At 46.9% G+C, this 16,119-nt stretch overlaps 1 protein-coding gene across 3 annotated transcripts in view; it reads left to right on the top strand.

Annotated features, from left to right (window-relative positions):
• Positions 1-16,119, top strand: part of DVL1 (dishevelled segment polarity protein 1) — a 63,761-nt gene that overhangs the window by 29,079 nt on the left and 18,563 nt on the right. For all 3 annotated transcript variants that reach the window (XM_038159586.1, XM_038159585.1, XM_038159587.1), the window contains exons 4-6: positions 3,384-3,496; positions 8,804-8,939; positions 15,354-15,447. In XM_038159586.1, coding sequence (XP_038015514.1) covers positions 3,384-3,496; positions 8,804-8,939; positions 15,354-15,447 — 343 coding nt within the window. The remainder of the gene's footprint in view (positions 1-3,383; positions 3,497-8,803; positions 8,940-15,353; positions 15,448-16,119) is intronic.

Raw genomic sequence — 16,119 nt, 5'->3', positions numbered from 1 at the left:
GATTTATTACTGATTTATTCCCATCTATTTGTCACCCTCATTTCCCTTCCTGCTCCAAGCCAGCTGTTTTTGTTGTGGTTATAAAAATCAAATATTGAGGAATTAAAAGGGGGATGGGACTGAAAAACCCTTGTCATTGTTAGAGTGAATATTTATCCAATATAGTTATCCAAAATATCTCATTTTCCTGGCCCCCATCATTCCAGCAAGCCCAGATTCCCATTGATTTATTATTGATTTATTCCCATCTCTTTGTCACCCTCATTTCCCTTCCTGCTCCAAGCCAGCTGTTTTTGTTGTGGTTATAAAAATCAAATATCGAGGAATTAAAAGGGGATGGGACTGAAAAACCCCTGTCATTGATAGAGTGAAATATTTATCCAAAATATCTCATTTTCCTGGCCCCCATCATTCCAGTAATTCCCACTGATTTATCAAATTCTCATTCCCATCTCTTTGTCACCCTCATTTCCCTTCCTGCTCCAAGCCAGCTGTTTTTGTTGTGGTTATAAAAATCAAATATTGAGGAATTAAAAGGGGATGGGAATGAAAACCCGCTGTCATTGTTAAAAGTGAAATATTTACCCAAAATATCTCATTTTCCTGGCCCCCATCATTCCAGTAATTCCCACTGATTTATCAAATTCTCATTCCCATCTCTTTGTCACCCTCATTTCCCTTCCTGCTCCAAGCCAGCTGTTTTTGTTGTGGTTCTAAAAATCAAATATTGAGGAATTAAAAGGGGATGGGAATGAAAACCCCTTGTCATTGTTAAAAGTGAAATATTTACCCAAAATATCTCCTTTTCCAGCCTGCTGTGGATGAGTTAAGTAGGGAGGGAGCCCAGAATGCTTTTTGCAGTGTGTGCCTGACAAGTGATTAGTGTGTTCTGTGTAATTAGGGGGCTGCAGAGCCAGCTGAAGGCTGCTGGCAGCAGGGAGAATTTCCACAAGGAATAATAATTCCTGTTCCATGTCCATGCTGAGGCTGCCAGCTCCAGCTGTGGGTGGCCAGGCTGGGAATATCTGCTTTGATATTGTCATTTCCTCTTCCTGATCCTTAGGATATCTGCATTTGCCAGGGAATTTCCACCAGGAAAAAATCCCTCCTTCCACCAGCAGGATTTAAAGCAGGGCCTTGTGCTCCTAGGCTGGGTTTGGAGAAGGAAATATGGCCTGGATTTGCCTTTTTTCCTTTTGTTTTGGGATGGATATTGCCTGGAAGAGCTCTCAGTGTTACAAGTCTTTAAAAAAAAAACCTTTTAGTTTTTTGGTTTTTTTTAAAAAACCTTTTAGAGGGGTCAAGAAATGCTGGGAAATCCCAGCAGTGCCTTGCAAGGGCTGTGCTGCCCTCCTGTGTTCTGATCTGGCCAGAAAATAAAACCAGCCTTTTGTCTCTGCTGCCCTGAACCTGCCTGCAGCAGCTGCAAGCTCCAGCTTTGTGTAAAAGAATAATTAGCTGTAATTAGGCACGGGGTTTGTGGGTCCAATGCCCTGCTGGTCCCACTGCTTCTTCCAGAATATTCCAAATATTGCAGAGAAAATGAGGGAAGGCTCTCAGGGCTCAAGGACATTGCTCAGGTTGCGTTTTCTGTTCAAATAAATCCCCTTCCTGCTCTCCTCCATTCCCAAATAAATCCCCTACCTGCTCTCCTTTTCCTCCATTCCCAAATAAATCCCCTTCCTGCTCTCCTTTTCCTCATTTCCCAAATAAATCCCCTTCCTGCTCTCCTCCATTCCCAAATAAATCCCCATTCCTGCTCTCCTTTTCCTCCATTCCCAAATAAATCCCCATTCCTGCTCTCCTCCATTCCCAAATAAATCCCCTTCCTGCTCTCCTCCATTTCCAAATAAATCCCCTTCCTGCTCTCCTCATTTCCCAAATAAATCCCCTTCCTGCTCTCCTTTTCCTCATTTCCCAAATAAATCCCCTACCTGCTCTCCTCCATTCCCAAATAAATCCCCATTCCCGCTCTCCTTTTCCTCCATTCCCAAATAAATCCCCTTCCTGCTCTCCTTTTCCTCCTTTCCCAAATAAATCCCCATTCCTGCTCTCTTCCATTCCCAAATAAATCCCCTACCTGCTCTCCTCCATTCCCAAATAAATCCCCTTCCTGCCCTCCTCCTTTCCCAAATAAATCCCCTTCCTGCTCTCCTCCATTCCCAAATAAATCCCCTTCCTGCTCTCCTCCATTCCCAAATAAATCCCCTTCCTGCTCTCCTCCATTCCCAAATAAATCCCCTTCCTGCTCTCCTCCATTCCCAAATAAATCCCCTTCCTGCTCTCCTCCATTCCCAAATAAATCCCCTTCCTGCTCTCCCTCTCCTCCTCCCCTTTTCCTTTCTTTCTATTTTCTGAGCTGCAGTAGAACTGCAGTGGTTTTAATCCCGTTTTGGAGGCAGGTTTGGGTTCAGGGCTGGGGATCCTGAGCAGGAGTCAGCAGATGGTGCTGCTGGGGTGGCCAAGAGTGACCTGAGCCATTCTTCTGTCACCTCTCCCCTTTGCCACTTCACCAAGAAGTGTAAAAATATCCGCGTGGCAGCGCTGAAATGCCCCCTGGCCTTTGGTAGGGATTAAAACGCGTTCCCAGATGCTTTCCTCAATTTTCCAACCTCCGTTTCCTCGTGGCTGTGGTGGGCACGTCGGCACGCGGCATCCGTGCTCAGAGAGAGGGGTGGGCAGGAGCTCTGAAATGTGCAAATGTCTTCACCCCTCAGGTGGTTTGGGGTTCTCTTTGCACCCCTCAGATGCTTTTTTGGGGTTCTCTTTTCCCCCTTCAGATGCTTTTGGGGTTCTCTTTGCACCCTTCAGGTGCTTTGAGGTTCTCTTTTCACCCCTCAGGTGCTTTTGGGGTTCTCTTTTCACCCCCTCAGGTGGTTTAGGGTTTTCTTTCCACCCCTCAGATGGTTTTTGGGTTGTCTTTTCACCCCTGACGTGTTTTGGGGTACTCTTTTCACCCTGAGGTGTTTTTTAGGTTTTCTTTTCACTCCTCAGGTGTTTTTTGGTTCTTTTTGGTTTTTGGTTTCTTTTGGGGTTTTTTTTTGGTTTTCTTTCCCCGCCCTGAGGTGGTTTTTGGTTGTCTTTTCACTCCTCAGGAGATTTTTCACTCCTCAGGAGATTTTTAGGTTCTCTTTTCCCCCTGAGGTGGTTTTGGGGTTCTCTTTTCCCCCCTGAGGTGGTTTTGGGGGTCTCATTTCCCCCTGAGGTGTTTCTGGAGGTCTCTTTCCCCCTGAGGTGTTTCTGGGGTGCCCCATCAGCCGGGGCCAGCACTCATCCTGCGAGCAGTTCTGCACCTTCTGCCCCAGCCTGCTCCCTGGGGACTGCCCGGGTGGGACAGGGGCAGGAGAGCAAGGCAGTGACTGTCCCCGTGTGCTCCGTGACAGCCCCAACGCTGCCAGCAGCAGGGATGGCCTGGACAACGAGACCGGCACCGAGTCCGTGCTCAGCCACCGGCGCGAGCGGCACCGGCGCAGGAACCGCGAGGGCCACGAGGACGGTGAGTCCCTGTGCATCCTCCCCCTCCTCATCTTCCTCACCGCTCCCACAGGAACACTCTGGGGTGTTGGAGCCGTGAGGACAGTGAGTCCCTGTGCATCCTCCCCCTCCTCATCTTCCTCACAGCATCTTCCTCACAGCTCCCAGAGCAGCAGCTCCTCTGGGGTGTTGGAACTGTGAGGACGGTGAGTCCCTGTGCATCCTCCCCCTCCTCATCTTCCTCACCGCTCCCACAGGAACACTCTGGGGTGTTGGAGCCGTGAGGACAGTGAGTCCCTGTGCATCCTCCCCCTCCTCATCTTCCTCACAGCATCTTCCTCACAGCTCCCAGAGCAGCAGCTCCTCTGGGGTTTTGGAACTGTGAGGACGGTGAGTCCCTGTGCATCCTCCCCCTCCTCATCTTCCTCACCGCTCCCACAGGAACACTCCTCTGGGGTGTTGGAGCCGTGAGGACGGTGAGTCCCTGTGCATCCTCCCCCTCCTCATCTTCCTCACATCTCCCACAGGAACACTCTGGGGTGTTTGTGAGGGTCCCAGGCGGTGAGAGATGAGAATCTGACTCCATGTTCTCAGAAGGCTGATTTATTATTATCTTATGTGATATTATATTATTCCATACCATATTATACCACATTCTATTCTATTCTATTCTGTTATATTGTTCTATTCTATTCTATTCTATTACATTCTATTACATTATATTACATTACACTATATTGCATTATATACATTATATTATATTACTGTATATTATATTATATTACACTATATATTATACTACACTATATTATATCACACTATTTTATATTGCACTATATTATATTATATTATATTATATTACTATATTATACTATATTATTATACTATATTATACTATATTATATTATTATACTAAATTATATTATTATACTATATTATACTATATTATTATATTATACTATATTATACTATATTATACCATATTATACCATATTATATTATACTATATTATACTATATTACATTATACTATATTACATTATACTATATTACATTATACTATATTACATTATATTATACTATATTACATTATATTATACTATATTACATTATATTATACTATATTATATTACATTGTATTACATTATATTATATTCTATTGCACTATACTATATTACACTATATTATATCACTCTACACTATATTATATCACACTAGACTATATTACACTACACTAAAACTGTACTAAAGAAAGGATACGGACAGGAGGTTTAACAAGAATGAATAATAAAAACTCGTGGCTGCCTCCTCAGAGTCCCTCACAGCGGATGGTGATTGGTCATTAAGTAAAAACAATTAACGTGGAACCAGTCAATCGTGCCCCTGATGGATAAACAATCATGCCCCTGATGGATAAACAATCATGCCCCTGATGGATAAACAATCCAACGTGCACCTGATGGATGAACAATCTCCAGACCACACTGCGAAGCAGCAAACACAGGAGGAGCAACACGATAATTATTATTTTAATTCTTCTCTGAGGCTTCTCAGCTTCCCAGGAGAAGAAATCCTGGTGAAGGGATTTTTCAGAAAATATCATGGTGACCCTCCTCCTCCTCCTCCTCCTCCTCCCCCTCCTCTCCCTCCTCCCCCTCCTCCCCCCAAGAGACTCGTGGCTGCATTCCTGCCTGCTTTCAGGGACTCTTTATTATTATTATTATTATTTTAATGGAATAATTTGATAATTGCTCTGAAAGTCTTTGAAGCTCAGCGTTTTTCCCAGAAACACCCCGCAGTGGAGTGGCAGAGAGATTGTTTTGGACAATGTGCAGAACTTTCTGTAGCATGAGTGTTGATTTCTCAAGGTTTGGGTCAGCTGTGGTGTTTTCTGCTGGTGGAACAGAGGCTCTGAAGATCTTTTTTTTTTACCTAAATGCACCCAAAGTGCAGCTGTAAAATGCAGAAATCGTCTCTTGCCTCTGGTCTGTACATCAAAGGAAGCTTGGGTTTTCCATTCGTTGCCAGACAAGAATTTCCAGGCTTAATTAAGAATTAATAGGTGCCACCCATTGTGTTTAAAATGCTGCAAAATTTGGAATACTCGGGCCCGAGAAATGCCATCACAGCCTTTATTCACAGCTCCACCCACCAAAGCATTTGCCTCCAGTTAGAAATCAGATTTCTGCTGAGGGGTTGTGTTCATTTAACCCCTCCAGAGTGTCTCTGATGAGGAGTGAGTGGAAATCCCTCCGTGGGAGGAGCAGAGAGCTCTCTGTGCAGGACCCTGACTGCAAATTCCTTTGGGAGCTGATGGAAAGAGGCAAAATCCCCTCACAGTGTTGATTAAAAACTTGTTGCAGGAAGAATGCGGGGAGTTTGAAGCATTAAATCAGTGCCAGTGCATGTTTTGCTCTGGGTATTTTTGGTGTTAGAGCTGGTGTTGGTGGATGGAATTGTTTGAGCACTGGAGGGGTCTGAAACCAATTCATGCATTTCCCTGGAGAAGGAAATGGGATAAAATTTCCTCCTTTCACCAAAGCCCGGGCAAGAACCTGTCACAAACATTACTGATCTCTGATTTTAGGCCTTCTGCCTGCAGCAGGTGGGTTCTGTTAGTGTGCATTAAGTTTTAAAAGACATTATTTAATGCCCATTGTGTTTCTGTGGTCATAACAATATTTCATTCAGCAATAACAACATCCAGAACACATAACAACCCCAGGAGTGTGCTGTTTCCAGTGCAAAGCAAGTCTAAAATGCACAGTTCTGCTCTGTGTCCTGAGTTGCCACTTGACAACACTAAAAGCAGTGAAATTCCCTAACCCTGGGAAGGATTTTAAGGCATTTTTGTGTCAATGATCACAGGGTCACTCTTTTCTTGCACCTCGTCTGGATGGAAAATGGAGAAGGGAGGGACAAGGATGGGGAAAGGGCCCTAGGAGAAGGGGGACAAGGATGGGGAAAGGGCTGTGACAGCTGGATCCCAGCAGTGTGTGCTGGGAACATCCTCCTGTCCCTGCAGGAAATGCAGTGAGAGTGTTTGATGTGCTCCTGCAGGGACTCGTTTGAATCATGCCCAAAGAACAGCCCTGCTGCTTGGCAGGGGTGCAGGGTGAGGGATCTGCTGGAGCTCCGTGTTACTCACAGCTTCGTGCCAGAGGATTTATTCCAGAGGCACAGGAGCAGCTCACCCAGCTGGGCACTTTGGAACTGTTTGGTACAAAGGATCACCCGCCCTGGCAAAGAGGATTTCCCTGGCTTCCCTCAAGGGAAAGGGATTCTTGTTCCACAAGAAAGCAGGAGCAGGGTGTTCCAGCCTTCGTTTCAATCCGGTGAAGTGAGAAAAGGTGGGAAGGAGCCATTTGGGAACAGAGAAACACTGAGCTGGAACCTGAGCAGGTCCAACAGGCCGAGTCCAGAGCACTGGAATTGAGAGGTTCCACACAATTAAGGTTGGGAAAACCCCAACACTAAACAAAGATTTTCTGTGCTTCTCTCCGTTTTAATGTACAAAAAATTGCTTCCTAATTTTACTGGAAAACACTGCCAGCTTTCATTGTGGGCTTGAAGTGCAACAAGATCCTTGCAGAGGTGTGGTTTGGAGCTGGGGTGCTGGTGATTGCCCAGGTTCTCCAGGGATAATGAACGCTGTGGTGCCATGGGTGGGTTGTTCAGCACAGCTGCCTGGATGTTTCCCTTCATTGCTGCAGGATTACTCACCCCAGAAAAGCTGTTTCTGCTGAATTGCTACTGGGCAATTCCACACACACACACAGAGATAAATATTGATGGCAGCTGCAGCTGGAAGGTGTGGGACACACCTGGGGGATCTGACAGCGTTTTCACACCTCTGTCCATTGAAGATGCAGAAGGGTTTGGGGTGTTCCTGAGCTCTTCCACCCATTTCCCTTAAATTGTATTCCTATTCGAAGTGCACAGACAGTAAATCTCCATCTGTGCTTCTATATTCTGTGATTTTAAAACAATCCCCACAAGGATGGTGGCTTGAGGAATGCCATAAATCTCCTTTTTTAGAGCTGTGTGACCCTGCGGATACAAACACCAAGGAAAACCTTTAGGAAAACTGATGTGGGAAAAAAATAATCAAGATGTCAGAGCTCCCACTTTTCAAGCAACAAAACTCCTCATTGCTTTGGGAGGCTGACAAAGTTCTTATTAAGTGAAAGTAGAGTGAGGATCTTAATTAGGGTGGTGGGAGGTCTGCCTGGCGCATGTTGTGGGGAGGAACAAAGCTGCCATGTCACTTTGCTGAGGAGGAGTGGGAAAGGGGACTGTGGAAGCTCTAATTAGGGAGGTAATTAAGGGACAAGAGGGTGGTTTTTTTTTGGTGTTGAGGAATGTTTTATAGCTGCTGCTGGGTTTCTTGACAAGTCTGCAGATGTCAAGTGTTTCAACACCCGCTTCGCTGTGGGGTGGACTTAACTCTTGTGCAGCCAGTGAGAAACGTGGAGAACCCTTCATGTGGGCAGGCTCACAGACCCCAAATGTTTGGGAGGAGGAGCTGCTGCAGGTTTCCCCTTGCTGCTGCAATATGTTTTGGAGTTTTGACTGTGATTTGTGTTTTGACTATGAGTTTTGACTGTGATTTGTGACTGCAGGAGGGCTGGGGCACAGCTGGGCTGGGGATGTTGAGCCTGACTGGGGTGGAGGGACTGGGGCCTGTGTGAGGATCCAAAGAACTTCAATCTCGAGGCAAGTCAGGGCACAGGGATGTGCCCATAAGGCAGATTTCTAATAATAAAGTGCTTTTCTGGTAATGGAGTCTCTGTATCACCTTCGTCTGTCCCCAGTACCCCTTTGGTGACACTTATCCTTCTTTCTTGGCTTCGAGGTAGGAAAACCTTGGTAGGAAATTCTTCCAGGGAATAAACGTGGATCCTCTTCTCAAACTTCTCTGTGGCTCGCAGCATCACTGTAAAACCTCTCCCACGCCTCCTGCTGTGGTCCCACAACCCCCCTGTAGCCACATTTCACAGAGAAAAGCAAGGCACGGCTTCCCAAGAACATTTCTGAGAGTCACATTCTCTGAACCTCAGAGAAAGGAAAAACAATTCTCACCTCGTTTGCTGTGCCTGTGTTTGTGCCAAAGCAGAATGCAATGTGGAGATTGGTTACCCAAAGTAAAGTTTTGTTTCCTTGCCCCATCGGGGCCAAGTGTGTGTGTCAGGACTGAGTGATTAAATAAAGTGATTAATTAACCTTCTGATATCCATGCAGTCCTCCTCATCACTTCCTCTACTTCATCAGGGGCAAAAATACCTACAAGACCCCCCAGAGGTGTAACACTCCTTTTCTGTGCTCTGCAGCCCCCAGGATCAACGGGCACCCCAAGGACAGGCACCGGGAGCACCCCCCGGGCTACGACAGCTCCTCCACCATGCTGAGCAGCGAGCTGGAGTCCAGCAGCTTCATCGACTCTGAGGAGGATGACAACACCAGCAGGTACAGCCCTGCCAGGGCCACAGCTCTGGCCACCTTCTTGGGCTCCTCTCAGTCTATCTTCTCTTTTTTTTCTCCTCCTCTCTATTTTTTTTTTTGTTGTTGTTTTTTGGGGGTCTTTTTTGGGATTTTTTGTGGGTTTGTTGGGGTTTTTTGTGTTTTTTTGTTTGGTTGGGTGGTTAGTTTTTTGGTTTTTTGGGGTTTTTGTGGTTTTTTTTAAATTTTCCTTTAATTTCTTTTGTGATTTTGATGCCTTGTGAAGGCTGGGCTGGAACAGAGGCTGGACAGAGCTAAAGAATAAAGCAGGGATTTATTAAAGGATCTCCTCCATGGATCCACCTTGGGCAGCACAAGAGCCCAGCCAGGGCTGCACCCAAGAGGAACCAAAATGGCCCCAGAAAATGGATGATTGGTCACAAAATTAGAAGTTCTGCTCCGTTTGCATCCTGGAGTGAATTGTCCCAGTCCAGCTCCAGCCCGTGCAGTCCCACCCTGCTTGTTTGTCTCTGTGCAGCCCACGGTGTTTGTGCTCCTGGGCTGAGCTTTGGATCATTTGTCCTTGGTGCCCAGCTGGAGCAGGAATTGTTTTGTGTCCCTGCTCTGTGCAGAGAGCTCAGCATCCCCTGCTGTGAGCCCAGAGCCACCACTGAAGCAGCACAGAATGTGGGAAACAGAAAAGCCAAACCTGAGGCATCGATTTGAGCACAGGCCATTCATCGGTGACATCGTTGTGTGGGATCACTGCTCACTTTTTGGGTCCAGGCTCTGGAGCCAGTGTATAAATCTATGAGTTATATCTCTAAGTTATATCTAAAGAGGTTTTTGTTTTTCTTTAAGAAGTCTTTCACTCTGTTATTGGGTCCAAACCACTGCTGCAGTTGAAAGCAAAGCTCTGCTCCTCTCTTTTTCACAGCAACAATGGCCACATCTCCAGATCAAAGCACTCTGCCTGCCTATTTATAAAGCAGTGGTGTGAATATTAAAACAAAATACTGTCAGCAGAGATTGCTAATAAGTGTGCACTTCACTGGAGCTCAATTATAGAGGAATTCCTGGGTAATTGCATAGTCTGAGACCTAGGAGCAGTTCAGGAATTCATCAAAGCTAATGCTGGTGCAAAGGCAGCCTGGGCTGCCGTGGGTTTGTGGCTTCTTCATTATTTCTTTCTTTTTGTGTAGGCAGAGTGTGTGAATTATTCTCTGCTTGACAAATACCTCTCATTTCAAGCCATCTTTGTTATATCTGAAGATATTTTTGTTTTTCTTAAAGAAGTCTTAAAGCCAATGCATTTCATGGATTCAAAATACTTACTTTAATGGATGCAAAACCAATCTAAACTATTTTTCTTGCTTTTCCTGGCCACATTCTCTGGAATATTCTTCATTTTCCTGGCCTAGAGCTGGCTCTAGAGCTGTTGTTCATCCCAGTGGACTCTGAAAATCCAACATGGATTTGTCAGAGGACAGCAGGGTGACAGATCTCTGGTGGGTCACGGGGATCTGAGCTAAAACAAATAAGGCAGAACATAGTAATTTTAATAAAACCATGGGATTTTTATTAAAAACAGCAAAAAGCAACTGCTCCTGGAGATCCTGAACCCTTGCTGTGTTTACAAACATGATCAGCTTATGGATCTTGGTGCATCTGTTGGGTCTTGCAGTTGGTCAGGGTTTAAAGACCTCCCAATTCTGATTAAAGGCTGAGAGTTTCCAGAGGGCTGAAAGGGTCATTAAATTTACACTGGAGATTTAGTCCTAAATTAGTTTCAAGAACTTATTTTGCACTCCCAATGAAGTGCAAGGTGTCCCTGCACATGGCAGGGGTTGGAATAAGAGGAGTTTAAGGCCCCTTCCAACCCAAACCATTCCATGATGAGATATAAAAAATCACCTTTCTGGATATCTAATCACCTTTCTGGATATCTAATCACCTTTCTGGGTATTTAATCACCTTTCTGGATATCTAATCACCTTTCTGGATATTTACCTGCACGGAGGGTTGGTCCTTAACCCTGAATGCGCCCTGAGCCTTCCCAAAGCCCTCCCCCAAAACCCGGAGTCCACCACAACAACAACCCTGCAGCTGATTTGTGCTTCTTGTAAATAAATGAATAATTTCCACGGCATCGAGCAATGCAGTGGGGCAGGATTAGCTCGGGGTGGCCACGTTAGAGCAGAGCCAGCGAAATCTTGCTGTCTGAATAAAATAATAACAAAACTTCCTGAGTCTGACCTGAGAAGAAAGAGATTCTTGGAAGCTGCTGCTCCTGCCTTTCCCTCTGGAGATTGGGCAGGAGTTTCTGGCACAGGGAAGAGCTGCCAGGCCAGCTAGTCAGGAAGAACCACTGGGAGGAATGCTCCAAGGTATGCTGCCGTGTTCCAGGGCTGATGTTCTCAGGCACGGGACACTTGGCGCTGGCAGGGAGAAGTTTTCTGTAGAGGCAAATCAGGCAAAGAGCAAATGGAGAAGGTTCCAGAGCTGCTGGAGGCACCAGCCTGGGGACAGAGGAGGGGTCTGAGGGGTGAGTTTGGTCCCTGAGGGACACATCCCCTGGGGACAGAGGGGTCAGGTTGGTTCCTGAGGGACACATCCCCTGGGGACAGAGGAGGGGTCTGAGGGCTGACTTTGGTCCCTGGGGGACACGTTCCCTGGGGACAGAGGGGTCTGAGGGGTGACTTTGGTCCCTGAGGGACACGTCCCCTGGGGACAGAGGGGTCTGAGGGGTCAGTTTGGTTCCTGAGGGACACGTTCCCTGGGCACAGAGGGGTCTGAGGGATCAATTTGGTCCCCAGGGGACAGAGGGGTCAGTTTGGTCCCTGAGGGACACGTTCCCTGGGGTCAGAGGGGTCTCAGGGGTCAGTTTGGTCCCCTGGGGACACAGGGGTCAGTTTGGTTCCTGAGGGACACATCCCCTGGGGACAGAGGGGTCTGAGGGGTTTGGTCCCTGATGGGCGCATCAATGTGGGGACAGAGGGGTCAGTTTGGTTCCTGATGGACACACCAGCCTGGGGACAGAGGGGTGTGAGGGGTGAATTTGGTCCCTGATGGACACATTGTGGGGACAGAGGGATCTGAGGGGTCAGTTTGGTCCCCTGGGGTCTGAGGGGTCAGTTTGGTCCCCTGGGGACAGAGGGGTCACTTTGGTCCCTGATGGACACATCCCCTGGGCACAGAGGGGTCACTCTGGTCCCTGAGGGACACATCCCCTGGGGACACATCCCCTGGGCACAGAGGGGTCACTTTGGTCCCTGAGGGACACATCCCCTGGGCACAGAGGGGTCAGTTTGGTCCCTGAGGGACACATCCCCTGGGGACACATCCCCTGGGCACAGAGGGGTCACTCTGGTCCCTGATGGACACATCCCCTGGGGACAGAGGAGGGGTCAGTTTGGTCCCTGATGGACACATCCCCTGGGCACAGAGGGGTCACTCTGGTCCCTGAGGGACACATCCCCTGGGGACAGAGGGGTCACTCTGGTCCCTGAGGGACACATCCCCTGAGGGACACATCCCCTGGGCACAGAGGGGTCACTCTGGTCCCTGAGGGACACATCCCCTGAGGGACACATCCCCTGGGCACAGAGGGGTCACTCTGGTCCCTGAGGGACACATCCCCTGAGGGACACATCCCCTGGGCACAGAGGGGTCACTCTGGTCCCTGAGGGACACATCCCCTGGGGACACATCCCCTGGGCACAGAGGGGTGGCTCTGGCTCTGGCAGCTGGTGGGCTCTGGAGCAGGAGCTGCTTTGGGGGAGGCTGTCAGGGAGGAGGCACTGGGGCAGGACCTCAGAGGGAAGGGATGTTGCTGTCCTGGCAGGGAAGAGCTGGTGAGGTGAGGATGCTTTTCTGGCTCTGCTTGGCTTGGTTTTAGTTGAGCTGGGAGCAGTGGGCCAGAGCTGGGGAATTCCCAGCCCAAGGAAGTTCTGTTGCATTCAGTTAAAGAATAAGTCATGTTTTGGTGAATTAACCTGTTCACAGACATTCCAGGACAGTGCAGAGTGACAGTGGCAGCACAATCATTTATTTCTTTTTTTTTTTTTTTTTTCAGAGTGTTTGACAGGTTTTTTTACAATTTTTTTACAATTTTTTTTTGTACAAATGGAATGTTTCTGTTGTTTGCAGGTAGGATTTTGAGCACAGGGTGATGTAGGCAACTTCACAGTAAAAGCTTTTTTCCTGTCCTCTCTCAAGTAAAGGTTTAACAAATCTTGCATTGTAGCTGTAGGGTTATTGTCAGCAATTGCTGCTCTCAGTTCTGTGCAGCTGAAGGAATTCACTGCAAAAAAAGAAAAAAGTTTTATTTCTCATTTAAGAAATTACCATCATTTCTTTTTAAGCCATGTGGATAAGCTTTCTTTAAAAATGTTGCCTTTTTTTTCCCCTGTCCTTTGGGAATTGTAGAATGGAGAAAAAATTATTACTATTATTATTATAACAATATTTTTAAAAATCTCTTCTGTGGTATTTATTGATATTTGTGCTAGAAGTGCAGTCAGGGTTTTGAGCAGTAGCTGGTGCAGGAAATTAATTGGCAGTGATAATTCCAGATTTGTTTTTCATCTCTGCCCTTTATTTGTCTCAAAAGCTCAAATTCACCATCTTGTCTTGCTGATCAGATTGTAATAATAACAACTTTTACCCAGCATTTCTGGAGATGCTTCAGAGAGCAAAATATTCCTCATTGGAGAAGGTTTGAGCTGCTTTTTAGCATCCAGATGCTCCCAGAATATTAAGGATTCAGCAGGGATGCGTTAAGGCTGTGGATTGAGCAGAAATCACCAGGAGAGATGATGGAATGTGCCACAGCTACATGAAAATAGGTGTAAAAACGTTCCTGCAGAGCCTCCTGATCATCAGTGTTGTGCAGCTGGTGTGAGAGGCTGCTTGAACTCTTAATTTTCCCCTGAAATGTTTTGTGTCCTCTTGAATTAAACCTGAGCTTTTCTCAGCTGATTCTCGTCCTTCCATCCTAATACTGAGCAGAATGGCAAAAATACAACAAGAGCAACTTCACTTCTCAGATGTTATCAGCTGCTAACGGAGGCTCAGAGGTCTGCCAGGAAAGTCTGGTTTTGCTGGTTTAATTGGAGAGAAAAATGCACCTTTAGAGAGCAGGCAGCTTCACTGTGGAGTGAGTTTGGTTTTCCTCACATTCTCCTCAAGTGGAAGTTTCAGCTGAATCCTCTGGTGAGGGAAAAGGAGGAGAAGGAAATGGGAGAGGAAGCAGGAAGGGGGAGAATATTGACAGCAAAATAAAAGAGGAGGTTTTTGTGTCAATCTTTGATGAATATTGAGCAAGCCCAGTTTTGGGAGCCCTGGGTTTGACACCTCCTTATTTTTCCTGTTGGAAAGCAAAACCTCCCAACCCCAGGTGCTGTGTGAGCTGTTTCACCAACCAGAAATTAGCACATTTTGGATATTTTTTTTTAAAAATCCCACCTCTTGGCTCTTCAGTTCCCCTTGCTGGGAGGGGAAGAAGGAGTGTGTGAGGTTAACATGCCTGAAATAGTTGTGTGAGCTCAGGGGAACGTCAGGAGATTCCCACCCTCGGAGCAGCTCCAGCACCTCCAGGGCTGATACTTGAGAAAAATATTTCAGGCCAGAGGGGTTTCCTGTGGGCAGCTCCTTTTTGGAATTGCTGGCATCAAGTTTTTGAGGAATTGTCACATTCCTGCATGTGGCTGGAACATGGAAGGCAGGGATGTGGAAACTGGGGGGAAGAGCCTGGCACTGTTTGTTTTGTGTGGGTCAAGGTTGGGTTTTTTAATCTTGGTTAATGATGGAGCATTGCTTTGTCTTTTTTTTTTAATTTTTTTTGGCCATTTTTACATATTAAATAGAGGAGAGATGTGTCTCTGGTGTTCTAGAGGTATCTTAATAATCTGGGCTTTGTTCCAGGCTCCTGAAATTAATTTGGGCAAATCCATTTCTGTCTCATTCTGTTCTCTGTAAAATGAGGATGATTAATGCCCCAAACTCTTAAAGACCTTCAAGATTTATATGTAAAATGTGGCACATTTAGGTTCTACAAGTTTGGAGAGCCTGGAAAAAACCAGCAAAATAAAACTTAACAGAATGTGTGAAGGTAAATCATATTCACTGTCCCCCTGTTACCAATTCCCATTTGATTTCTTTAAATTCAAGCCTTGAATTCTTGGTGACAGTGGAAGAAAACACAGCACCATGACAGGACTCACAAAAATGAGTATTATGGGTTGCACTCAGAGCTGCTCCCAGAAGAAAACGAGTGCTGAATTAAATCATAATTAAATTATTCATCTGATCCCTGCTGTCCTTCAGCTGGAATCTCCTCCTGAGCTGTCTGTGTGACTTCCCCTGTCCTGCTGCTGCAGGAGTCGGCTCTCGCAGGTGGCAGAGCCTCGCAGGGGTGACATTTGGTGTCCTTGTCCCCAGGCTGAGCAGCTCCACGGAGCAGAGCACCTCGTCCCGCCTCATCCGCAAGCACAAGCGCCGGCGGAGGAAACAGAGGATGCGGCAGATCGACAGGGTAAGGCTGGCACCACATCACCCAGGGAGGTGAACTGGGATTTTGCACTGGAGCTGTTGACTCGGGAAGGGATCCAGGACGGGTCTGTGCCTGTTGAATTCGCTGGGAAGGCTCCCCGTGGCTCCGGGCTGGGCTGAATCTCTGCATTTGATGTTCTGCGGCTCCAAAGGGAAGTTTTCACCTCTCCCTTTCTCCTTTGGCTGTGCAGTGATGCCATTTCTTGTCTTTTCCAAGACCAATCTCTGGAGGAGAAGCTCCATATGATGTGGGAAGGGGTGGGAGGTGCCCTGAGACCTGCATTCTGCTGGGAGGAGAAATCCAAGTTCATGGGAAATCCCAGATCTTTGCCTCTGCCCTTCCCTGTGCTGGTCCTGGGCAGCAGGATGAGAGTGACACCACGGACAGACCCTGGAGTACCTGTTTCATTCTCCCAAAAATCTCAGTCTCCACACATGAAAGAATGACCTGACACACATTTGATCACAGGATAGCGTTTTAGAAGGTCTTTGATAAGAATGGTATTGAATTTTGGAGGCAGGGCAGTGTCTCTCCCCTCACCTCCTGCTGGATCATGTGCTGTTCACTCCTCCCTTTGGGGAGGAGCTGTGGGTGCAGTAATTCACACTCCACTGGGCACTTCAGGATCCAAGTGTTTGCCTGTCACTCACAGCC

The sequence above is a fragment of the Motacilla alba genome, chromosome 21, assembly GCF_015832195.1.
Source record: "Motacilla alba alba isolate MOTALB_02 chromosome 21, Motacilla_alba_V1.0_pri, whole genome shotgun sequence".
NCBI classification, from domain to species: Eukaryota; Metazoa; Chordata; class Aves; order Passeriformes; family Motacillidae; genus Motacilla; species Motacilla alba.
This window is presented reverse-complemented; position numbering and strand designations above follow the sequence as displayed.